This window comes from Amblyomma mixtum, chromosome 4 (assembly GCF_055824585.1).
Source record: "Amblyomma mixtum isolate Tamu chromosome 4, ASM5582458v1, whole genome shotgun sequence".
Classification (NCBI taxonomy): domain Eukaryota; kingdom Metazoa; phylum Arthropoda; class Arachnida; order Ixodida; family Ixodidae; genus Amblyomma; species Amblyomma mixtum.
The window spans coordinates 80,556,496-80,582,853 of NC_143015.1; the positions used below are offsets into that span (position 1 = coordinate 80,556,496).

General features: G+C 44.3%; 1 protein-coding gene and 1 non-coding gene across 17 annotated transcripts in view; one reads left to right on the forward strand and one right to left on the reverse strand.

Annotated features, from left to right (window-relative positions):
• LOC149347166 (uncharacterized) overlaps positions 1-26,358 on the reverse strand; it is a 51,951-nt gene that overhangs the window by 11,649 nt on the left and 13,944 nt on the right. For 3 of the 16 annotated variants that reach the window (XM_089586925.1, XM_089586910.1, XM_089586914.1), the window contains 8 exons: positions 24,038-24,070; positions 18,150-18,182; positions 16,517-16,543; positions 14,346-14,378; positions 11,875-11,958; positions 8,952-8,984; positions 8,059-8,142; positions 3,852-3,878 (listed from right to left, as the gene is read on the reverse strand). In XM_089586925.1, the coding sequence (XP_089443051.1) occupies positions 3,852-3,878; positions 8,059-8,142; positions 8,952-8,984; positions 11,875-11,958; positions 14,346-14,373 (256 nt within the window). In that variant the 5' untranslated portion in view covers positions 14,374-14,378; positions 16,517-16,543; positions 18,150-18,182; positions 24,038-24,070. The remainder of the gene's footprint in view (positions 1-3,851; positions 3,879-8,058; positions 8,143-8,951; positions 8,985-11,874; positions 11,959-14,345; positions 14,379-16,516; positions 16,544-18,149; positions 18,183-24,037; positions 24,071-26,358) is intronic. The other 13 variants (XM_089586926.1, XM_089586915.1, XM_089586919.1 and 10 more) reach the window with 9 other exon arrangements.
• TRNAA-GGC (transfer RNA alanine (anticodon GGC)) lies at positions 19,426-19,499 on the forward strand. The gene has a single exon. It is a non-coding gene; the product is annotated as a tRNA-Ala (tRNA).

The window sequence follows — 26,358 nt, forward strand, 5'->3', positions numbered from 1 at the left end:
GCCAAAGTAAAGCGATTGGAGAGCCATAGTTCTTAAAAAAGAAAGCTTGATGAAAATTCACAGGCAATCGATCAGTCGATCCTTCGTTAATGCGTGAGCATGCCTCGCTGCCTCTGCGCAGTTCACAAAACACGCTTTCTTGCACTGCTTGATTCGTTGCTGTTTTTTGCTACTGGCTTTGCTACTGGCCCCAGACACGGGAACCTTGGTGCGTCCCCCGCGTAAGCGCAATAGCGGTTACACGGCTACGTTAGCGGACACATTTTCGTGACGTGCCACCTCTAATGCTAACGCAATAAAAGAAACACACGACGCTTATCCCCTCATAAGGCGAGTTCAAACACCACCGTGTTACGCGAAACGCGTAACAGATTTTATTAATATATTTTACCGATCTCGCAAATCGGCGTCCTCCTTTACTCCTCGCCTTTCCTCCGTTCCGCAGGGGCATATACTCCGAAGTCCTGTGGAGCCCAGCTTTTATGATAGCCGTCGCACTGCTGCGTTTCACGCTTTATAAAGCTACTAAGCGGGAAAGCTGTTCCGGAAGCTCTGGTAACACACGCTCTTGCCGCTGGTTTCAAGATGCAGCGAGATTCGAAAAAAAACTGCTCTCTTTTAGGCACGGAGTCCGTGGCACGGATTTATACACTGCACCGTTCCGCGTCGTCTGTGCCCCTGTTCTCACCCTGAACCATGACCAGGCTTTCAATGCCACCCAGGTTTCACCCACCCTGGCGGTAGAATAGGGTGGGCGAGATGGAACCTCCGCAGACTCTGCGGTGGGTCATTTGTCAAAGCGTCTGAGTTCCTAGCTTGAAGAGGCCAGCTGATTGCGGGCGTCGGCAGCGTTCCGACAGATGCGAAACTCAATATGCGCCTGGTGATGCGTGATGGCTGCCCGTATTAAAGAAGCCTAGGCAGTCAAAATTAGTGGGAAACGCTATGCGAGTGCTGCCAGAGAAATAAAACATTTACTGCTGCTCTTTCCTTCGAAATCATTTTTCTGCGTCGCCTCCCTTCTTACTCAACTTTATCTGCTTTGCGCACAGGATAAGGGTCACGTGATTACGGGCGCGCCGATGCGTATGGAAACAATCAAATTTGAGAGCCTAAGGAGCTGGTCACTAGCAACTATCCCTTAAAGAACCTAGGAGCTACCTTATTGCTTTCCTTTTCAGGGTGTTGAATAGGCCCGATAGAAATGCTTTTTTTTCTACGCGTAAGAGACAAATATTGAGGGTAGGAGAGCATTTGAACTGCTCGAACATAGACAATTCAAACAAGTTTATAAAATTACCAGACGCTTGCGGAATTTATTAGAACGCTGTTTGCAGTTTTAAAAGCGCGCTTACATGGTGGCGCTCGTTCTATACTTCTTCGTACTTTCTATCTTTTATATACCTTTGGTCCACTTGATCTCTACCAGTACGGTAAATATTTCAATTCTCGCTATTAAGACTAAGTCAGACTGTACTTTTTCATTAGGTATGTAAAGCAGAAACCTTATTTTGTGGAAAACACGTATAGCCGCTCATTTGCCATTCCTTCTGCTGTTTGTTTTTTAAGCTATAACATTTAGCAGCCAGAGACGGAAAACGTGTAGGTTATAAATAAGGTCATCAAATTTTCGTAGCGAGAATAAGTCCACAAAACCAGCAAAGGCATGAGAATTGACATAACATATTTTTGACGTAAATATTTCATGGTATGCTTGAGCACAGCCCTAAAGTGGTGCGCTTCCGCAATTTATTCGGTACAGTGAAATGCAGTTCGGCAAAGTTTTTATAAATATGAAAAATATTTTCCTTGCGCCGAATGCACTTGAACGGAGCCATATTTTAAGCTGTACTTTGGGTCTTATAAGCCCTCAGTGAAGTAATGATATTGCATATAACTGTTTTCTTAGACGTGTCTGCCGTTAGGCCTCTATTGCATTAAATAAATCCGCAGTCCACTGTGGATGCAGAGCAATTGACCAAAGTAACGATCCAACGAGAGATGCAGCGAGATGCTAAAAATTTCTAGCTCCGGACAGACGTCTGTTGAAAGTGAACCTAGCGTGCTTAACGCCATGTACTTATCCATGTACTTATCGGAGGTTCTAGTTTAGCAGTGTCCTTCCAGGAACACGCGGGTAATAAGTGGAACGTCATAGGGCTGAATGTCGTAAGGGGGACCGAAGAAGCACTTACGAGAGGGAGGGAATAGAGGTTGCACACCGAGACCGTTTACGCATTATAAAAACCTTACTCCCCAAATAGAGCAGCAGGAAAAGAACTTGGAAAACCATGAATGTTGATTCTTAAAATGAAAAAAAAATAACGTCACATTGTGCGAATATCCTGGTATAAGGCAGGATCTGCAGGTGAGTGGCAAGGCAGATGTGATGGTCGTAAAAGTTGATGCTTCAAATTGGCCTGAATATGAAAAGGAAACGGAAAAAAGTAGTACGTGAGAAACGGACGAGCCAGCTAGCGGTTTGATCAAAAGTACAGGAGTTCAGGTACTCGCTGCAAAAGAAATTGCTCGCCTTAACTGACTAGTTCGAGCTTAGTGCTAAAGTGACCCACGGTAATAACGCTAATATCATTGCGGGTATTAATTCAGAAGCTTAACCGACGATAGAGGCGCTCAAGGCTGACTGGTGGGCCTGAAAATTATAAAGTCCGAAGTAATGATCTATAGTGTCGGAAGGGCAGTGCGGTTTTCGTAGGGGTGTTCGAGTATTCGGAAATTTGGTCCCAAAAAGAGAGACCATACACGCCGCGTTACTATGCTGCCGCTGTCGGCAATGTGCTGGACGGAGGGTACAGCGCCACAGTGTGGCCATTAATGTGGCGGTTTTTGTAATCCTCGTGCATGGCCTCAGAGATTGGACGGTGGGGAGGGCTCAGGCAGTACAGGAAACCCTGCCTTTGTGCCTGACCTTGGAGGCCATTCCTCGTACGTCAGCCCTCGCCCGTGTAGTGCACAAAGAACTGGCGCTAGTATATTATCTCCCGTTAGCAACAGCAAAAGGTACTTTTCCTCTGAGAATTACAATCTCCCCAAATGGAGGTAACTGTTATGTCTTTTAACGGACGCAGCTATGACTGTGACAGCCGCGCTTCACTTTTGCTCAGCATTATTCGTTGAATATTCTCACGAGTAGCGAATGTTTGTGAAAATATTCGATTGGTATCCGGTTTGGTTCTCTCATTTTTAGATTGGTAGTCGATTCGCTTTTCAGCTAAACTATTCATATTCGATTCGGTAGCAAAGATACACTATTCGTATTCTATTCGGTTTCGAAAAGTGCTATTCGCACACCCTTAAGTTTCCGGTAGACAGCAAAGGAGGCGAATGGCTGGGAGTGCATAGAGCAGGCACTGGCATGTAATGAATAGCAACTTATCTTTGTTTTTCAAGAGGAACGTATATATTAACTGTATCTTACCGGTACTCATCGAAGAGACAGAAACATGGAGGTTAATGAAAGGGAGCTAAATTTAAATTGCGGACAACGCTGTGAGGCTTGGAAATTAGAGATAGCTGCAACTTCAAGAGAGAGGAAGAAGGCAGAATCGATCCGGGAACAAACGCGAGTTAATGAAATCTCAGTATTTATCATGTAGAAGAAAGGATCCTAGGCTAGACATGTGATGCGAAGTGAAGATAACCAATGACTTGATTCCAATAGAAGGCAAGCAAAGCAGGTGGCAGCAGAGACACAGGTTGGCCGGTGCTAAAGTTTTGAGAAAAGGTGGCAGAAAGGTGGCACAGGGCCGGGTTAATTGACAGATGATGAGAAAGGCTTTGTCAATCATTAGCAGAAGTTAGGCTACATACTGCGACATAGTGAGACTTACCGGAGGGGGTGAAGCTCTCAGTAATATCTACATCAAGAAAAGAAAAACAGCAGCTGTGATTAATTCGCTGTTTTTTTTTATAAAAAACGGTGGGCGCGCAATGAATAAGTTAATAGGCAGTAGAAAGGCGAGAAATTACCTGTACAGCACGCGATTATCTTAAAATATTTCGTTAATCACGGTAATTTTTTTATTCATGAAAAACTCGCCTGTGCCTTGACGGGAGCTACCAACTGCCCTCCCATTCCAAGACAAGTGAAATGTAGCATTTTTCTCCTGGGTAGTGAACTGAGAGTCTATTGCAAAAATAACTGCATTTTCGTTTTAGATGGCAAATAAAATAAGCAGATGAGAAGGGACAAGCGCGCTCTGGGCCGCTGGCCCGCCGTTCTAGCAAGTTTGATTTCGGCTTAGCCGATGGGCGCCTTGGGATGTACCCTCTCAAGTTCATTAAGGGTAGGGGACAGGTCATGGTATCGACATTTTGCGCGCGCTGTAAACTTTAGATCGCCATTAGTGGGAGCCCTTCTTATGGCGTTTCTCTAGTGACAGGATTAATCAGGGAGTTTTCTGCTATGCGTCGGGACCGCGCCGAAGTATATATTGCGCTCAATTGTTAAATCGTTGAAAAGCTACACAAGCCAAATCTGCACTGTTTTCATGGAGTTCAGGGAATTTGCTGGTTGTGATGAGAAACTCACATGAGGAACGACAGCATTTCAATTCATGCGAACATGTTGATAGTTTGAGGTGCAGTTTTCATCGTCACGACAGAAACCAAGGAAGAGAAACATGAATACTTATATCATCCATTTTAGGCTATCTAAGGTGCAACTTGAGAGCCTCTCTAAATGATTCTGGCTTGCACCGAGGTTAGATTTCTTTAAATTTCATCTCCGGACAAACAAGTGTCTTCAAATAACATGGCATGTCTTCTTTGCTTGATGTCGCTAAGCTGATCAGCAATGTTGAAAGAATGAACTGCTCATTCCTTCCAGCCTTTGCATTTGAAACCTGAAGTAAATGTTTGCATTACATAACATTCAAAGCAGCTTTGTACAATTATTTCTTTGCATTACATAACTGTAAAAGCAGCTTTGTACAATTATTTCTATTTTAAAAATAACTCGTTTTCTATATTAAGTGCAAGCAATTTCTGGCACATCTCGTGTTCCTGCGCCGTATAGCCTATTACTTTCTCTAATGCCAATAAGCTCAATTTCACGTCGTCATATTCCGCTCAAGATCATAAGTAGCAAGCGAAGGGCACCTTCAGTGGACATCTAATTAACCCTCTCGCTCAGTGGCTGCTGTCCCACCGTACTAGGAAATATTCATTCCTGATATCACCCGTTCAACTTGTTCGTTAGCATCATTTGTCATGGTTTCCCAAGGTTGGAGTGCCTTGCGTTACACTAAGCTACAAAAGCCAATCTTCCGTTCACGTTATCTACTACCTATGTGCGTTTATTTTCCTTGATCTCACATAGGATATCCATACCTCATGATATTTCCCTGAAACAAAGCGATTTCTTAAGTTTTGTTAAAATTACACTTATCAGTGCCCTTTTCAAAAATCACTGCACTGTCCTCAACATAATTTCAGCCTTTCTTGGCTGTACTCAATTTTCTGTACCATGGAAGTGCAGGCAAGAGAACAGGTCTATACTTTCGTTTCGACTCACTACATTAGAAGTTAGTGTTAGAACAGCCGTATCGTGATAATATGCCACAGATAAACACCCTCTCCGCTGAGGTGTCGGAGTTGAACCATTTCTTGATCAAATGCGATATATTTCGTATTATATTCAAAAGGTCATTGGCCGCAAGAACCAATACGGCTCGATAACGCGCTCTCTCGAGATGCACCAACAATGGCCATACGGCGGAGTATCCTTTGGAGCGGGCGCTCTTGATCTAGGCAGGAGGCCCTCATCGGTGCAAGTTCTGTGCTTGCTCTAAAAAAGCAATGGCTTGAAGAATTTTATTTTCGGAAACCCTTGAAGGTTTCAGTCCTCATTATGTTAAACTTGTTCAAAACAGGAGGATAGCTGTTAAATGCACTAAGTTTTTGCTCCACTTCACGACCTTTTCTTTGCTGCGAATTTATGGAGGAAGCTTGGAGGAGTAATGTCTCCTGCCATTCGTGGTTACTCCGACAACTAAAGGTAGGAAAAAAGCTGGCCCGAAAATTTTATTCATTTCTAAATTCAGGAGTTTCGTGTTTTGGTTAATGCCCACAAATGCATTGAAAAGACAAGCAACTAGTGACTTGAAGTGATGCCTTTTGTAACTTGGGCTTAATGCAACCCTCAGTCATCAGTATGAAGCGTAAAAGATCGGGCCACCTTATTGAACAGTCAGGTCACTTAATGTCACTAATACGCTTACTGTCGACTGTTGTGGTGTTATTAGCGCCTTCCAATGCAATGGACAGTTATAGCGACAAATTATTCGCACATTACTACGCAAACTATGGGAGGCAGAACTAAACCTGAAAAATTGCGGGGGCACTTGCGGTCCGCTCAAAGGGTATGACGAGACAGCTTCAGTGGCTATTTGAAGAATTATTCATTCATTATTTCCTGTTTCCAACACACACTCATAAGTATATACCAGTATATGTCTCATCAGTATGGGCATATTTATTTATTTATTTATTTATTTATTTATTTATTTATTTATTTATTTATTTATTTATTTATTTATTTATTTATTTATTTATTTTCAATAATCTCAAGGCCCGGAGGCATTACAGATAGGAGGGGCATACAAAATCAAAAGTAATTTTCTTGAAATGTTTGACATCGGTGATTGCAGCGATGAAGGCAGGGCAGGCGGTTCCAGTCATTTGCAGTTCGAGAAACATAGGGAGCAGGGCACACAAGGTCTCATTTTAATCAAGTCGAAAGGACGTGTGACGGAGGCTTTCGAGTAACGTGTTTGATTCGGAACCAAGAGTTATGAGCTCCATTCTAAACTAATTAACTACATCTTTTCCAGCGTGTTAAAGAACTTTGCACACGTATATGTAATAATGACATTTCATTCTTGCACCGTTCTCATGTCCAAAGTTTAGCTCTACCTTTATTCATTTTTATCCCACATATCAACGTTTGATCTGAAAATCATCTGGGGCAAATTCCAGTTAGCAACGCGCCCGGTGTTTCCTCTGAACGGCCGCATTAATGCTGCCGAGTTAAAATCACATGTCTCTGACCACCCGGTAATCGAATAGAGTACCAAGCCCTCCGTTACATGAAGACAGCCAGCAAAGCTCTCTGAATGATATTGCGCGCCCTGTAAGAGGTGTGTTTGAAAATCAAATATGAAACAACTAAAAGTATGATTCCGTGTAGAACCTATCCTGCGCATGGCGTATTGCATAAATCAAATTTTGTGGATATGTTTATTCTAGCGCAGGCGGAATACATCCCTTTTATCAATTGCAAACTGTTACACTTGTATATAGAACTGACCCAATTTTAACATGAACATGTTTTTGCTTTAAACCACAGTTATATAGCCGCAACTCTTCAACGGCTTGCTTATGGCACGTTCGTAGGCTAGACGTTCGCCCTGAGCGTGCTTTTCTGCTTTGATTGATGCGACGCGAGCCGGTCGCTGGGCGGTCAGTTCGTTTTGGGCTATTTCTTTCAGCTGCAAATAGGGTATTTTTGTCCTGATATCATGGATATATTTGTGAGGGATTGCTTAAAATTAACCTGTTTCTCTGCAGTGCAGAGAACGCACCTACGCAAAGGATCACTTTGCCAGAGGCTTTACAGGATAACGAATCGCCGGCGGTCCTCCGAGGTTTAAGGAACCGCTTCCAAGCACACATCCGCGGGGAAGCGGGGCGCCAGGTCTGGGGGCCGTTACATCCACTTTTGAGATGAGCATCCGCAAATATTTCACCGGCCAAGTCTTTACAAGTTTCAGAAGAAAATGATCATGTTAAAGAGTTGTTGGGCTTCATATGTGGCTTTTTAAGACCTCAGTTTAGCTGCTTGTCGTGTCAGAATCTATCGTGCGAGAAGGCAATTAACCTACATACACCACGTCTCCCGCGCGGCAGCGAGCTTTGAGACGCCGCTATACACTGATAGAGCAAAACCAATGTGAGAGATAAGGACAGTGTGAAAGGAAAGACAGTGAACTCCAGCGTGCCGCAAAGAATTAGATTGATTTCTACCCCCAAACTTACTTTCTGATGCCGCCTCTGATTCCGTGGAAATGTTCGCCTTTGTAGTAGCCACGGTGGTTGGCGATGTTGCTTCAGTTTCGGGACCTGTGGATTTTTTTAACAGTAAACGGCGCCTTTTTACTCAGCAGCGGTAACAGTAAAGATAAACTCAAAAGGGCAACAGTGCTTAGAGCGCTGCAGAAATGCAATTAAGAGCCTTCCGCAAAAAGCATTTTAAAAGTTAATTATTTTTAAGAACGACGATGGCAGTATTGTACTCAGAAGAAGTCTCCCTTAGGGCACACAATTCAGGCAACACGGCTGAGAATACACTTCCTGTGTGATAGACCCACAAATTCCTGCGCTGGGCTTTGCTGTCAACATCTCTCCCGAAAATGGCCGCTCGTGCTATAATTATGTCCAAGAGTGTTGCCTTGACGATGAGACAATGTGGCTTAGTGGGAATTCATGTTTACCGTTAGCATGTTTTTTTTTCTCGACGCCACCATGAGCTAGTCCGACAAAGTAGGCCACGTGCTGAACGGCATCGCTGAGAATGCTTTTCATTTGCTCCTGTGTAAAGATTGCAGTACTGTTGACACCACCATCAATGAGTGCCGTCACTTTGAGCTGGTCAAAAATTGTTCGCAATAACAAGCGACCATAAGAGAAAAGAAACAAATATCACCAAATTAAACGAAATTTTACTTTAGGTAATGTAAAGTTCTAATTTCTAAAAACGAACTTGCTTGTATGTCATAATTGCTTCGCTGTGATGAATGTCAATCACGTCGGGCGATATTTGTCACCTCGGATTCAAGGCATTAAGGACGGTTATTCCTGGCTGAGGTGTGAAGCCTCAAATTGACAGTAGCGCTATATTTACACCTGAACAAGTAATCCCAAATACTTACTTCCTTCAGTAACATTCCCGGGGACCATTGGTTCTTGTTAGAGGAACAAAGAGGACAGTTTTATTAGCCTCTAGTAATGATTCTAAAAATTATTATAGCAAACTGGCAGTCAACACTAGGCTACAGGATCGGACTGCTTACAAAGGTATTTATAAAGTTCTAGGCTACCAACTCAAACAGATAAAATATATGGCGGAAAAGAATCTAAAATATTCCATAGTAATGCTATTAATATTCCCGCAGTTCCAAAGCTGTTTAAATTCATTGGTAACAATAAGTGAGGATTAGGATTACAATCTTGGCCATTACTTATGTAAACCACGTCTGATTTCCTCCATCTGTAGAAAACGACAAAATGAATAAAAAATATCTGTCAAGACTCTGAAAGTGGGTCTGCGTTGAGCGCTATAGTAAAGCGGCTGAAGAGCCCTGGCCGTTAAAAAAATAAAGCAAAATAGAAAATTAACAGGGAACTCATGGGTCTCTCAGAAATTCGTGAGCATGTCTTGTTGGCACTGCATAGGTAGCTGCACACGCTTTCTTTCACCGTGGCCCGCGCAAGCGCAGCAGCGATGAAACTGCTCATAGGCGGGCCCGTTTTCTGGAGATGGCGCCTCTAAATGCTGACACAAAAAAAATAACTACCAACGCTGATCCCTTCATATTGGAATGTAAGCGCCAGCCAGTTGTCCGAAGCGCTGAGACATTTTTTTAAATCCCTTTCACCTATCTCGCAGCTCTGCGTCTTCGCGTAGTCCTCGCCTTTGCTGCACATTGCAGAGGCGTGTATTGCGATGTCTTGGTGAGCCTAGTGATTACAATCGCCGTCGCACTGTTGTCATGCGCGTTCTATAACGCTGGCCGTCAGGAACGCAGTGTCTGAAACGCTTGTAACACACGCTCTTGCCTCCCGTGTCCAGACGCTGCGTGGTTCGAGAAATATGCCTTTCGCCCACGCCCCTAGTCACAGGCCGAGTTTTCTACACTCCTCTGTTCCGCATGGTATGTGCCACTGTCCTCACTCTGAACTATGGCTCTGCTTTCAACGCCACTGGCATCTCGCGCAAATGCATTGGGTTCGGACCCGGCAGCCTGAATACGGTGCGCAGGGAGAAACCTGCACAACTTTGCGGTGGGTCCATGGTTATGGAGTTCGAGTGTCGATCCCGAGAAGGCGAGCTACATATAGGCAGCGGCTGTCGCGTTCCGACAGATGTGAAACGCCAGATGCACCGGTGTTGCGTGATGCCAGCGCACATTAAAGAACAACAGTCCATTAAACCGTTTCGGAAACACTCTACTAGGGCCCTCATTTCCCCGAATTTCTTTTCTCACTCTTTCCTTCAGTGTTTCGCCTTTTAAGGCACACAGCTATAAATGTGAAGGCACCGCTTTGATGTTCCTGACCATGGTTCGTGGAATATATCACAAGTAGCAAATATTCGTGAAAATGTTCGATTGGTATTCGGTTCGGTTCTCTCACTTTTTGATTCCTATTCAATGTGATTTTCTGCTAAAATATTCATATTCGGTAGCAAAGGTACATTATGCGTATTCTATTAGGTTTCAGAAAGGGCTATTCGACCACCCCTAAGATTTTGATAGGCAGCAAAGCAGTGAAAGTTTTCAAGGAATACACCAAATCGTGGCAGTTCGTAAAGGCGACCCGTGCGTCGGGACTGAAACAAGCAGGGGAAGAATGGCTCGGAACAGAAGGCCAGCATAGCAGGTGGCAGCAGAGAGACAGGTCGCTGGTGCCAAATTTTTGAGAAAAGGTGGCAGAAAGGTGGCACAGGGCAGGGTTAGTTGAGAAATGATGAGAGAGGCTTTGTCGTCCATTAGTTGTACATAGGCTGATGAATGTAATGATGTCAATAATGAATCAAGGAAGCGAAAAAATAGAGCTAAAGTATGTATTTTTTTAACTCTTAAAACGGCTCGTACTGCACTGGAACAGATGCACTATCGTCACGTGCAAGCCATCTTTTTTATAGCGAAGAAAAAAAAACTGCGCTTCGTTCCTTTCGTAGTGGTCTTCGCTTCTTTCACATACAAGAGATCACTCGACACGCAGCTCGTCTAGATGGGGCAAAGGTAAAGACACCAGACACCGTTTAGCATTCTTTTCAGACAGCTGTCTTTTTCAGTGTCACTGTCTTCTGAGATAGCTGCGATTTTTCTGAGATTTTTCAAGAACTAAGTTCGCAAACTTCCTTATTTGGTAATTTGCTGGAAATCAAAATAACTACTTATTTCATTGTCCTTTTTTCCTGTATAAATGAGAATGTTACTAGAAGATTTAACTCATATTTCTTGATTCGTTGAATCTGAAACAGCGGTGTGTACTTCGTTATCCTCTCAGATAACGTAGTGTTCCACGGTAAAAGCGATAAGAAAAATGAATCAACAGTTGTTAATGCCCACAAGTATAAAAGAAAACATAGAGACGTGCTGTAAGGTTCCACGCAGTCGTCTTGCGTTGCGGTTATCAGGGACAGCTTTAGAAAATGCGCAAAATACATCCCCGTTTGTCTCAACAGAAGCACACATCCGCTGGGAAGCCGGGCGTCAGGCCTGGGGGCCGTTACATCCACTTTTGAGATGCGCATCCGCAAATATTTTACCGGCCAAGTCTTTTGTAAGTTACAGAATAAAATGATCATGTTAAAGAGTTGTTGGGCTTCATATCTGGCTCTTTAAGACCTAAGTTAAGCTACGTGTCGTGTCAGAATTTATCGTTCGAGTAGGCAATTAACCTACATACACCACCTCTTCCGTCAGCAATACGCGGCAGCAGGCTTTGAGACGCCGCTATACACTGATAGAGCAGAACAAATGTAAGAAATAAGGACAGTGTGAAAGCAAAGACAGGGAACTCCAGCGTGCCGCACAAGAATTGGATTGATTTCTACATAAAACTTACTTTCTGATGCCGCCTCTGATTCCGTGGAAACGTTCGCCTTTGTAGTAGTCACGGTTGTTGTGGATGTTCCTTCTGTTTCGGGACCTGTGGATTTTTTTAACAGTAAACGGTGCGTTGTTACACAACAGTGGTAACAGTAAAGATAAACTCAGGAGGGCAAGAGTGCTTAGAGCGCTGCAGAAATGCAATGTGGATGTTCCTTCAGTTTCGGGGCCTGTGGATTTTTTTTAACAGTAAACGGTGCGTTGTTACACAACAGTGGTAACAGTAAAGATAAACTCAGGAGGGCAAGAGTGCTTAGAGCGCTGCAGAAATGCAATGTGGATGTTCCTTCAGTTTCGGGACCTGCGGAATTTTCTTTAACAGTAAACAGTGCGTTGTTACACAACAGCGGTAACAGTAAAGGTAAACTCAGGAGGGCAAGAGTGCATAGAGCGCTGCAGAAATGCATTGTGTATGTTCCTTCAGCTTTGGGACCTGTGGATTTTTTTTAACAGTAAACTGTGGGTTGTTATACATTAGTGGTAACAGTAAAGATAAACTCAGGAGGGCAAGAGCGCTTAGAGCGCTGCAGAAATGCAATGTGGAGCCTACCGCAAAAACATTTTAAAAAGAAATTATTTTTTACAACGACGATGGCGGTATTGTACGCAGAAGAAGTCTCCCTCAGGGCACAAAACTGAGGTAACATGGCCGAGAATTCATTTCCCGTGTGTTCGACCCACAAATTTCTGCTCTGGGCTTTGCTGTCAGCATAACTCCAGAAAACGGCCGCTGCTGCTATAATTATGTACAAGAGCGTTTTGTCTTCACAATGAGACAATGCGGCCTAGTGGCATTTCATGTTTATCGTTGGCATGTTTTTTTGTATTCTATTTTAAAATCCTCCCAAATAGAAGGGCAATGCACTGTTACATTAATGAAATCTCAACCCCCTCTGCTCTGGGACGAGAAAAACTGCCGTGTAACAAGAAAAACACCTGCATCAGAATTGATTCTCTAAACGAGTAAGAAAGCAATATTCTCAGTGCGTTCTATGTTGAAAGATGCCAAAGTAATCTACTACCAATATATGGGCGGTTTTTGTCACTACTGCGGTTCACGAGTAACCATACTATGGGAAGAAATTTACTATTCAGGTCGGAGGGTCAGTTCGTAGGTTTTTGGGAGACAAAGGTACGTTTTCTTCGGGCTTTTTAACCCCATCTGCAGAATGTAGCTTATAGAGTGATTAAGTACGAATAAGTTATTTAGCTTCCTCAGTTTCGTTGCAGATTATTGGCATTCAAACCTCCTGCTCGTAAAAGTGCCAGGCCATAGTCTAGACCACTAAGAGGTCCGTCATCCATGTACTGAATATGACTACCATTAACCAATATTTTCGTCATTGGTTCAGCATTAACATGCGAAAACCATATTTTATGCCTTCTTGCAATAGCCGAAATACTTTCTCTCATATGAGTATCTTTTCCGATGTCTGGCAATGTTTGTTTCAGCATGAGCCCCTGCGGCCAATAAGTCTGTGCGCGAACTATTGACAAGCCAGGCGCTCAATCTCCTTCTGAACTTGTACTGTACTGTACTGTACTGTACTGTACTGTACTGTACTGTACTGTACTGTACTGGACTTGTACTGTCACGCAACGTTGCCCTGCCCCATACCATCGCCACCATCAAGCCAACGCCTTGTCTGTGGCTTTGTTGAACTTCGGCTTCTCTTCCCAAGTGCTTCCTGCCGGCATATACTTCGCTACGCTGTACGCCATCGCCCCGTGCCATTTGGCTGATTAACGGTAGTCTACAACTATATGGCCACCTCGGAAAACGGGGATCTTAGAGGCCAAGATTACGGTACGGTCAAGGTCCTTTAAGTTGAGGAGAGTTTGGCTGTCGGTAATTTCCATCCAACCTTCGGATGCGAACATCTAACTAATCCTATTGAATCACTGCACAAGCTGCGGGCGGCAATCGGCATTAACAACCCGAAAAAAGTACACTTGTAGCCCAAAAACACGTGACCTCAGCTTGCTACTTCAATAATAAATGTCATCATTGTATTGCTTAAACTCCTTATCCTCCGCCTGAAAACTCCTGAAATGTGGCCAAGCCAATCCAGCCCACTGTAGATAACTGCCTCCGCAGACCTGCATGAGAGTCTAGGCAAATGCTATTTCAAAACTTTGACATTAATGGCAAAATTGTTTCCGATAACACGAGACCATATGAGAAAAGAAAGAAATATCAGTAAATTAAACGAAATTTTATTTTTAGTAATGCAAAGTTTTAATTCCTAAAAACGAACTTGATTCTACGTCATTCTTATTTCGCTGTGATGAAAGTGAATCACGTCATGCGATATTTTTAATATTGGATTTAAGGCACTATGGACGGTTAGGCCTGGCTGAGATGTGAAGCCTCAAAATGAAAGTAGCGCAATATTTATACCTGAAGCAGTAATTGAAAATACTTACTTTCATCTGTAACATTCACGGGAGCCATAGGTTCTTTTTAGAGGATGAAAGAGGAGATTTTTATTAGGCTCTAATGATTCCAAAAAATTATAGCAAACTGGCAGGCAACAATAGTATGCAGGATCCGACTGCTTACAAAGGTATTTACAAAGTTCTAGGCTACCCATTCAAACAGATAAAATATATGGCTGAAAAGAATCTAAAATACTTCATATTAATGGTATTAACATTCCCTCAGTACCGTAGGAATTTAAAATCATTGGTCGACAATATGTAAGATGTAGCATTACAATCTTCACCTTTACTTATGTAAACCATGTGTGATTACTTCCATCTGTAGAAATCGACCAAAGAAAAAAAAATTATCTGCCAAGACTCTGAAAGTGAATCTGCGTTGAACGACATAGTAAAGCGGTTGTAGAGCCTTGGCCGTTACAATATAAAGCAAGATAGAAAATTCACAGGGGATCGACGGGTCTCTCTCTCTCAGAAATGCGTGAGCATGGCTCGTTGGCACTCCCTAGGTCGCTGCATGCGCTTCCTTGCCCCGTGCAAGCGCAGCACCGATGGAACTGCTCGTAGGCGGACCCGTGTTCTGGAGATGATACCTCTAATGTTAACGTAATAAAAGGAACTACTAAAGCACATCCCTTCGTAGTGAGAATGTAAGCGCCAGCGGGTTGTGCGAAGCGCTGCGATATTTTTAAATCTATTTTACCTATCTCGCAACTCTGCGCCCTCGCCCACTCCTGGCCTTTGCTCCACATTGCAGAAGCGCGTATTGCGAAGTCTTGGTGAGCCTATAGCGTTTACAATCGCCGTCGCACTGTTGCCATGCGCGTTCTATAACGCTTGCTAGCAAGAACGCTGTATCGGAAGAGCTTGTAACACACGCTCTTGCCTCCCGTGTCCAGACGCTGCGTGGTTCGAGAAATATGCCTTTCGCTCAAGCACCGAGTCCCAGGCGGAGATTTATACACTTCTCCGTTCCGCGTGGTCTGTGCCGCTGTTCTCCCTCTGAAGCATGGCTCTGCTTTCGACGCCACTGACACCACGCGCAGGTGCATTGGGTTCTAACCCGGCAGCCTGAATACGATGCGCAGGGGGAAAACTCCACACTTCTGCGATGGGTGCGTGGTTATGGGGTTCGAGTGCCGATCCCGAGAAGGCGAGCTACACACAGGCAGCGGATGTCGCGTTCCGACAGATGCGAAATGCCAGCTGCACCGGTGCTGTGTTATACCAGCGCACATTAAAGAACAACACTCGTTTAAAACGTTTTGGAAGCACTCTGCCAGAGCTCTCACGTTTCTGGCAGTGTTATCACAGACTCTGACAGAACAGAACAGAAAAGAACAGAAAAGAGATTTAGTCATGGTTAGGAATTTCCCTGTTTCTTCTTTATCTTTAAAAGGTCTCACCAGAAGTATTCTATAGCCAAACGGGCGAGTTGGTGGAACATATTGAAGGCCAACAGCTGAAACGACGCAGACTATGGACGTGAGATTATGGAAGCATATCACATGAGGAAAAAAACAAGGTTATGCGTCAGTAAGCCATCTGTTTCACTATATGACAGTGAGGTTGCATACCTCGATGCCACGTAGAAACATGGGTTTTGTTTACTAGCTGATAAGTTAGCCACTTTTTCTATAAGATGTACTACTTTCCTTGAATAAAATTTCAGTTGTGAGTCAGCGCTTGTCCTGTGTTTTCTTCTACTTTGTCTGCGTCGTTTGCGCTGTTGGCCTTCAAGAAGTATTCTATACGCAGTCGTCTTCCGTTGCGGTTAATTATGAGAGGGATAGTTTTAAAAATGCGCAGAATACAACCGCGTTTGTCTCAAAACGCACAGATAGAGAACTCCGCGAAACGTGCGAAACGCCTGGAAGAAAAATTTACATGCCAAACTTCAGGCTAGATAACAAAATACATGATGTATAAATTTGCCCCTATTACTCTTTTAATGAATTCGTTATAGCTGGAACTAATATACTACAGCCAGATGATGACTCCAGATGGTGGCCCCAACACATAATTCTTTAATTAAATTTTTAACTTGAGAAATTCGGTAACAGTAAGAAAGCTCACAGTTCTGTTTGGCAATGTTAATACTTATGCAGTTGGTTTTGGGCCATCTTAAAGGTTTCCAATATGACAGTGCGACTTACCTGAGGGTGTAGAGCTTTCACTAATATCTACATCAAGGAGAGAAAATCGACAGCCACAATTAGTTCACTGTTTGTGTGCGGAAAAAAACGGAAGGTTTACAACGAATAAGTTATTAGACAGTTGGGACGGCGAGACTTTATAAGCCCAGTAGACGATTATCTAGAAGTATTTCTTTAAGCACTGTAATTTTTTCATCTATGAAAACTTCGCCGCTGCCTTGAAGTGAGCCACGTACTGCCCTCCAATTCCAAAACGATAGGTGAAATGTATTAGCTTTGTTTTGGGTACACAATTTAGTCTATTCCATAGATAACTGCGTTTCCGCGCTGGGAGGTGAATATGATAACCAGATGAGAAGTAACAGGGCGCTCTCGACCGCTGGCCTGGCGTGGTAGGAAGTTCGATTTCGGCTTAGCCGATGGGCACCTTCGTATGTGTCCTGTCAAGCTCATTCAGGGTAGGGGACAGGCAATGGTATCGACACTTTGAGCGTGTTTTAAAATTAAGATCGCCAATAGTGGGAGCCCTTGTTTGGGCGTTCCGGATGCGACAGGATTAGTAAGGGAGTTTTCCCCTATACATGGGACCAGCGCCAAAATATACATTGCGCGCATTGGTGAACTCGTTGGAAAGGTTACAGCAGCTAAATCCGCACTGTTTTCAGGGAGTTCAGGAAATTTGCTGATCGTGACTTTACAATCGCGTGAGGAACGAGAGGATTTCAGTTGATGTTAACGTGTGGCTAGTTTAAGGTGCAGTTTTCTTCCTCACGACAGGTACCAAGGAATAGAAAATACTAATAACATCATTCATTTTAGAGGACCCGAGACTTACTCGAGAGCATCTCCCAATTGTTTCTGGCTAGTAGCGAGGTTAGATTTCCTTAAAGTTCACCGCCGAACAATTATGTGTCATGAAATAACATGGAATGTTTGCGTCTTGTCTTGGTTTTGCTAAGCTCATCAAGAATGTTAAAAAAATAACGGACTGCTCAGTGCTTATAGCCTCTGAATGTGAAACATGAAGTAAATATTTGCATTACACAGCTTTGGAAGCAGCTTTATGCAATTATTTCTATTCTAGCTTTTCATATTGAATGCAAGCAATTTCTAGCACATGTCTTTTTCCTGCGCTGTATAGGCCATTACGTTCGCTGACGCGAATATGTTCAATTTTACATCGTCATATTTAACTCACGAACATAAATAATGGATTGAAGGATTTTCTATTTTGGCAACCCTTGAAGGTTGGCGTCCTGGTTAGGTTAAACATATTCAAAATAGCAGGATAGTTTAGAACTTTACCATTTTTGCTCGATTTCACGAATCTGTAAAGAAAGCTTGGAGGAGTAATGACACCTGCCATTCATGGTTACTCCGACAACTAAAGGTTGCAACAAAACTCTCTGGGAAGGTTTCATTAGCCGCTAGGCTCGGAAGTCTCATGCGTCATTAAACGACCAATATTGAAATAAAAAAAGAAGCATCCGCTAGTTTCTAGTGGTATCATTGTACCTTGCGCTTCATACGCCCTCCGTCCTCAATGTGATGCGTAATACGCCGGGCCACCTTAACGAACTGTGAATTCCTTACGCCACCTCACGCGTTAACGTTTTGTCACAGAAACACTTACCGTCGACTATAGTGGTGTCATTAGCATCTTCCACTGAAATGGAGAGTAATATCGATAAATCTTTCGCACTATAGCATAGAAAATTATATAGGCAGAACGAAACCAGAAAAAATGTAGGGGCAATTAAGCGCCGCCCAAAGGTTAATACCCGAGAGCGTTAATGGTTATTTGCTACTTCTGTTCTTAATAAGTTCCTCTTTTCAACTGCACGCACTCATGAACCTAAGGCAGGAGCTCCTGATTATATTTACATCCGAGACAAAACCAACAGCCCTGATTATCGTTACGTTTACGCGTCAAAAAACGGAAAGCTTGCAATGAATATGTTAATACGCAGTCGGTACTGCGAGACGTCCTACACACAAGACATTATCATCTGAAAGTATTTTCTTCAGCACCATAACTTTTTTTTAATTACGAAAAACTCGCCCTACGTGGAGCCACTCCTTGCCTTCCTTCTCGAAACATGTAACAATAATTCCAAAGGTTTTGTTTTGGGCCCACAGTTTAAAATATATTGCAAGGTAAGCTCGTCTGCTCGTTTGCAGGAAAAACATGGTCAGAAATAGCAGGGCGCTCTCAACTCCTGGCCGTGCCTGCCAGCGAGCTAAAGTTCGGTCTAGCCGATGGGCGCCTCGGGGTGTGCCCTGCCACGCTCATTCAAGATACGGGAAATGTGAAGTTATCGACATTTTGCCCCAAGCACCAACAGTGGGCGACCTTGCCTGGGCTTTCTCTAGCAAAAGGATTATTAAAGAATTTTTCTCTCATGCATGGGGTCAGCGTCGAAGAATATTTTGTGGACATTGATAAACTCGTTGAAAATCTGCACCAGTCCTATCCACACTACTCTTACGATCTTGTAATAAGGGAGTAACTACTCACTGACGTCCACCCGAGCGCAGCCATACGGATAGAGAAGAGAGCTATACAGCTTTTTCAGAAACTTCTTAGTTAAAGAAAATTCGTCCTGGTTCGGTGTTCGAACCCGGGACCCCGGGAACCCGGGGTTCGAACCACCCCTTCACCGGAGCAGTCGCTCTACCAATTAAGCTAACCGGAAACAAAAGCTTATGGCAGGGCGAGAGCGAATTGATCCATAACTCGAAGTGGGAACTGTGTAGCCGTATGGCTGCGCTCGGGTGGACGTCAATGAGTAATTACTGCCTTATTTCAAATCTACTCCACCTTGGGGGTTTCTCCTAGACATCTTACCAACACAGTTCCCACTTCGAGTTATTGATCAATTCGCTCTCGCCCTGCCATAAGCTTGCCGTCCCGGTTAGCTCAGTTGGTAGAGCGACTGCTCCGGCGAAGCGGTGGCCCCGGGTTCGAAACCCGGACCAGGACGAATTTTTCTTTAACCACGAAGTTTCTGATAAAGCTGTATAGCTTTCCTTTGTAGCCGTATGGCTGCGCTCGGGTGGACGTTAATGAGTAATTACTCCCTTATTACAAATGTACTCCACCTTGGGGGTTTCCCCTAAACATTTGGTCTTGTGATCTTGATGTGAAATTCTTGGCAGTATTACGGTGCAGCTTTCTTCCTGAAGACAGGTGCCAAGGAATAGAAACAAGACTACAAATGCAATCCATTTTAGCGGATGAAATTCCTAGCTTAAGAACTTTTCCTAAAAGTGTTCGGCTTAGGCACCAGGTTCCATATTCTCAAGTTTCATTGCCGAAAAAGAATGTGTATTCGAATATCATGGAACGTTTGCGTCTAGTGTGCGTTTCGCAGAGTTGCTGAGCAATCTTGAAAAAATGACGAATTGCTCAGAGCTTCCGCCCTCTGAATAACCATAGATAAATGTTTGCAGTGCATAGCTGTGAAATAAGCATTGTACTATTACTTCAGTTTTCCGAATAGCTCGCTTCCTTTATTGACTGCAAGGATTTCTGTCAAATCTGTCTTTCCTGCGCAGTTTATATTATTACACTCGCTAACACGTACATGATAACTTTTACATCCTCATATTCTGCTCAAGGACATAAACAGCAAGAAAAAGGCATCTTTGGTGATCTAATTAATCCTACCACGCACCAGCTACAGTCACTTCGTACTAACAAATATCCATTCTTGGTATCATCCCTTCCCCTGTTTCCTTAGCACACTTTGGTCAGGATTCCCTCTGTTGCAATCCAATTCGTTGCCTTAAGATACCACGGCTTACGATCCGTTCACGTTGCATTCTCTGCTCATGTGTATTTATTTTCCGCGATCACACACAGGTTATCAATACCTCATGGTTCTTCGCTGAAACAAAGTTGCTTCTTAATTTCCCTTAAACTCATACTTCTCAATGTCCCCTTCGCATTTCGCTACACTGTGCTCAGTATGTTTTCTGCCCTTCATGGCTAGACCACGGTGTAAAATATTTTAGGTCCTGACAGTGACCACCCGCTGCGGTGGAGAGCGCGCACGGATCATGTTTGCCCTCTAGTAGTACATGCGCCGACAGCAGCGGCGCGGGAGCGCTTCGGAGAAGTGGGCATTCGCTTGACGAGCGGCTGACGCGGCTGAGCGGTTTGCACGGCTTTCGGTGCCGTTTTAGGCCGTGTTTGTCGGTGTATTGCGCAGCCAGAGCGCATCACAAGGTGTGGACGTTAGGTTCTCGGCTTCCGCGTTCTGGTAGGTGCCGTGCACGAAGAAAAGTTTTTAGCACTAGCTTTCGTGCCTCGGTTTGGGACCAGCCGCATTAATCGTTGTGCAAATGCACGTGGTGGCGTGGGTTGGCGCCGTGGACGGTCGTCGCGGCCTACGTATGTACTCTCGAGGACAAAAGTGCTATACTCCACGCGGCGGGAGTCGGAGCAACGAAAAACTCCGTTGCAACGCTATCTAGTACAGGTGGCATCTGGGATAGAAGCAACAAATGACTGACCTTTATTATCAGCAGGCATGTCACTTAGCTCGTTTCAATGTTTCGTGTTTTAGCTCGCCAAAACGCCGCAGTTTTTCGTTGCTCCGGCTCCCTCCGCGTGGACTATACCACTTTTGTCCCCGATAGTACATAGTGGCTTTGATGTGTGGGCTGCTGCTGCGGCACACCTGAGGGGCGCAGCCGGGTCCAGAAGCCAACTAGACGCGATTATGCTTCGTGCTCAACAGTAGATCGGGCTACCAGAGTTGTACGGACCATGTGTCACGTTTTGAAGCTGCGTCAGAGCCTAGAAATGTGGCGCCAGGCAGTCCCCAGAGCAGACAAGATATTGCAAGCGAGCGACCATGTCTGCTCGAAGCACTTTCCCGAACATACGATATAAATTCGTACTTCGCCAATTTCAATGCCAAGGCACTTTTAAATGCACTGAGGAAACAGGTGCCATTGGCGAATGCTGTGCCCAGTATTTTTTCTGGATGTCGGAAATATCTGAAAAAACAGGCAAGTTTAAGGAAGCCTCCTAGAAAACGACACTCTGCAGCCACGTGTGCCAAGCAGGCAAGCAAGCGATCCGCACCCGCCGCTGTCGCACTCCTCTCGGGGACGGCATGTGAAGAGCAAAGAGAAGCCGATTCACCATGGAGCCCTCAAAAGAAACTGTGCACAGATGGCTGGAGTACATCATGCGTATCAGCTGATCAAGGAACATGCCCATCCACCACCATGAAACTTGGAGGCGCCTCCTCACTTAAGTGCAAGCTCCGTCTTCATCGGCACGCATGGTACTAAGGTTTGTTCTCTCGTGCACTGGTTCGGTCCAGGTGCTTAAAATTCTAGGTGATCAGAATTCGTTGTAAATACCACGGCGGCCGAGCAATCAATTTCGGTCGGCGATCTCGTGACCAGTTTCCACCAGCTGTGCATTTTGGTGCCACAAAGCATGGTAAGACATGTCGGTAACATTTATGACATATATGCAGCTGCGTAACTTGTCGGACCGTAGAACACTCGACGGAGAATTTCGTGGCCCAAGACTATTGAGATCAACAAGTCTTCTACCCTGCCAACTACAATTATTCTCAACCGACATCCGCCAATCCCAGTTTAGAGCCGCGTAAGTACTTTACCTATGTGCGTGCACACCACTCTCCTTTTGGGAGACAACTCAGCATCGTCGGTGTCGGCGTAAAGAAAGAGCTTGGCAGGATGAAGGCCGGGGGAATTTCCACCAACAATTTTCACGTTGCATAGCTAAAAGTGCACTGCACTAGCCATTAAAATTTCGCAAATGCACACTTGGATTCTTTTTGTTTCCTGTGCTCGTTCGTATAGCGGCGAAGGCGTTCCGCAACACAGCACAAGAGCGCGAGTTATGTACCCGTCTTCGGAGGCAATATTTATGATGCAGGCGAGATGCGGAAACGCCTTTGAGGTTTCTCTGTTCATTAAAAAATCGCAGTTGGCCAAAGTTAACAATGTTCTCTACAAGGCGGGCATCATCTCGCAGCATCGGCGCATTACACTGCTCCAGTAATGTCTGAATGTACAGGCGCGGCCATAAGTAAACGGAGCACGCTTTTGCGTTCGAAGTGCAATTACGCTTTCTCCATTGGTAATGAAGAAGCGTGGTTTGTCTACAAGAAAGCCCACCAACCTCCGCTACCAGCATGCGCACCACTGCTGGAAATTTCAATTAGGTGACGCGTGAAGAATATTCGAAGACAGTTGCGTGCTCCGTTTACTTTTGTCCGCGCCTGTACGCGTAGGCTCCTTGGCCGATATGTGGGGGCACACGCGTTGCCACATATATTTTATATTTAAGAGTCCGTGTAGTTAATTATGCTGTGAGCATTCGCACAGATGAACGAACAGAAATTTGCAGTGAACGCGCATATCGATAACGAGCGCAGAAGGATCGCAGGGCCGCGCCTACACTGCTTATTCCACCCATTGATGCAGTCCCATCAAGTAAAGCAGGAAGTCGCCCAGAATTATTTGGTGTCGACAGCAGTTTCAATCCTTCTGTAACTAGCCGCACTTAATAAAGCGCACGTACTACATGTTGGCGCAACGAATGATCGTGCAACGTCTGAATTATGGCCGCCGCATCTCGGCGATCGGACGAGCCCCTATCGCATGGGGCCATGTGTCCGCGTTCGAGCGAAGCACAAGTAGGAGCGAACAAGATTTTATCGTGCCGCCGGGCTAGCTGTCAGCACCTTAATATATTCCTACTCCATGGGCTGGACTCTGGTTTCTGCACCATGAGTAAGTACTGGCAAGAAGAGCATGTCTATGCTTTCCTTTCTATTTCCTACTTTAGATGTTACAGTTTGAAGAACAGCCGTATAATGAAGTTGCCTCAAGGATAAACACCCTCGCCGCTGGGCGTGTGGCAGTCCAAGGGTGTCGCGTCGATATGCTGCAAAATTAGGGTACTGCTCAAATGCTTATTGGTCACAAGCATCATTACGGCTCATTAAATTGCTCCCTCGAAATATACCAAGTGTGGATATTTGACAAAAGCAGAAACGGAGTGGGCGCTCTTGAAGTGGTAACGACGGCTTCATCGCCGTCAATTCTGCAGTTGTCCGAAAGAAACAACGGCTTGAAGGATTTTATTTTTTCAGAAACCCTTGAGAGTTTGCCTAATAGTTATGCATTTGTTCTATTTCGCGCACTTTTGCACTGTGAATCTTCGGAGGAATTCTGGAGGAATAGCAATACCTGCCTTTAATCATTATTGTGCAAACTAAAGGTGCCAGCAAAATTGTCTGGACAGGTTTTACAAACTACTATGCTCACAAGACTGATGTGTGAGTTTACCGCCGCAGATGAATTAAAAAGCAAAAAAAATCTAGTCATTTCTTGTGGCACTATCGAATCCGGCGCTTAACGCACCTTCAATCCCCATTACGATGCGTAATAAGTCGGACTACCTTAGCGAGCGGTCAATATCTTGCACCAGCTCATGCGTTCACTTATTTTCACTATTGCACTTACCGACGTCTGTAATGGTGTCATTTCCGATTGTCTCTGAAATGGACGGTATTATGGATAAATTATTCGCACCGTAGTATACAAACTTTCAGAGACAGCAGGAAAACAGAAAAAATGTGGGAGCACTTATGCTTCAACCTAAGGGCATTGCATAACCTTTAACGCGGGCGCATTAAGGGTTATATGCTACTTTAATTCTTAGTTCTTCTTTCAAATTACACAGTCATGAGTAACCATAGATAGCCTTACCGGAACACGTGAAAACCCACAGTAGACAAAAATTCTCCCTTTAACGAAGTGTTACAAAACGTGTCAGGACGGCCCAGGAGTGGCGTGTTTGATTCGGAACACATGCTTCATGCGTTCCATTCGGAAATATATTTCTCTATTTTCTTTTCAGCACAGTAACACTTTGCACATTCTTGCATGTCATATTGACATTCCAGACATGCTGCGACCTCTAAGCCAAAACTATAACTCTAACTTTAATCATAGCCATTGCAAAGCTCAACGTCTGGCGTCACAACCATTTCGACTAATACTCAATTTGCGCGATAAAGTGCGGGGATTTTCCTTCGAACGTTGCTCTAACCCTGTCTCAGTAAATGTATTCCTTCCTCAGTGGCCAGAAATGAAATTTAATACCAAGGCTTGAGTTACTGTCCCAGCCAGCCAATCCTTCTGAATGATTTTGGAGCTCTCTGTAAAAAGTGTGTCTAAGAATGAATTCTTACACGAATTGAGATGTGGCTTGTGTAAAAGGCATATGGCGCATGGCGTTTTGTATTCATCATATTTGGCATAGATATTCATTCTAGGCCAGACAAGATACATCAATCTGATCTATTGCAAACTGTTAGTGCATATTCTGGAGCCAAGTACGTTCTTCGGCAGATATACGGCAGCCCAAAATTGATAAGTAAGTTAGTTATTGGCGTATAAAGCATCAGAACGTAGTCCGATCAATTTGCGATGTATCTCTGTTCCTGTTTGCCTTCCTATGCAAGTTTCAGTTCACCCTCGCTATTGAGACGATTTTTCTGGAAAAAAAATATGAACTCAAGTGGTTTGAAAACATAGAGGGTAAAACTTGCAACTGCTTATATTAATATAATCAGGTGCAACTCGCGTTGAAAACATGGCAAATGTTGAACGCAGTGATTCTAATGGCGGCACGCTCTATAGGACCTCCCCTTTTCCATGTGATCGCAGAAAATATGAACTAGATCGCATACTATGGGCAAGAAACACTTTATTGCCTGCTGTTCTACTTGAAAAGTCAAGCAGTAAATGGCGAATTTTGGAACCTGCGGAAGTCTTGGACGGTCACTTATAGTTTAGCGTTTAATTTGGGCGCTTTCGATCTGCCCTATGATACAACACGGCAACATTTTTATGCCACCAAACCATAAAAATGGCTGAGTACCGGCAGAGCAGTGCTCTTCAAGAATGCGACTGTTCAGGCTACGACACAGCAGTCATCTGCAAGTCAGAAGTACTGAGAAAATGTCTGGAGCCTTCTAGCTATTCTGGTTGCCCTGTATTTTTAAAATTCTATGTATCCGGTAATTTTTTAGCCGACATGCTTCCATGACTCTTCAGTATAATATAATCGAACCTCTCTATGCTTGTTTATAACACAATCGTTCATAGCAAATTATTCTGGACTGCCAAGAAACAGCTATGCCCGTTAAGAGCTCTCTTTGTATACCATGTACCTAATGCCGTGTTTTAGGAAAGTAAAATTTTTCTGCTAACAGGTATGACGAATCCCAATTCAACTGCACTGGCTTTTGTGTTCAGTAAATCGATTTTTAATGATATGCGGCAGCTCCCTACTCATTCCACGCGGTGAATTGAAATTACTGCATATATCCGGCTCTGACAAGCGTCACACTCCTCAAGAGCTAAACCGCACAGAAAAATGCTCAATGCATGCTTTCTTGTACAGTGCAAAAATTTTGACATGGGCGCACCGATCATCGCCGGTACTCGATCAGTGGCTCATTGAACGGTTTCACAAAACGCGAGGCCCACGGACTGCTGCTCCTCGATACAGTTGTGAAGGCCATTGCAGCTCCCGGGTTCCCCAACCTCTCCGTTGGACACTGAGCCCTGCGCTTCTAAGGTACCGTGTGCATTAAGATCACGTTCCGGCCGCGTCATCACGTGGTGTGATCATTCGTCACTGCACTTGGCATCAACATCCCGCTGCCCTCACAAAGCCATAGTGGGTGACAGCAGACGAAAACGAAAGCTGAAGACATCTCTTCACCGAAGGGGGCCCATGAAATAACATCAATAGCTTTCGTCTATGGTTGTTG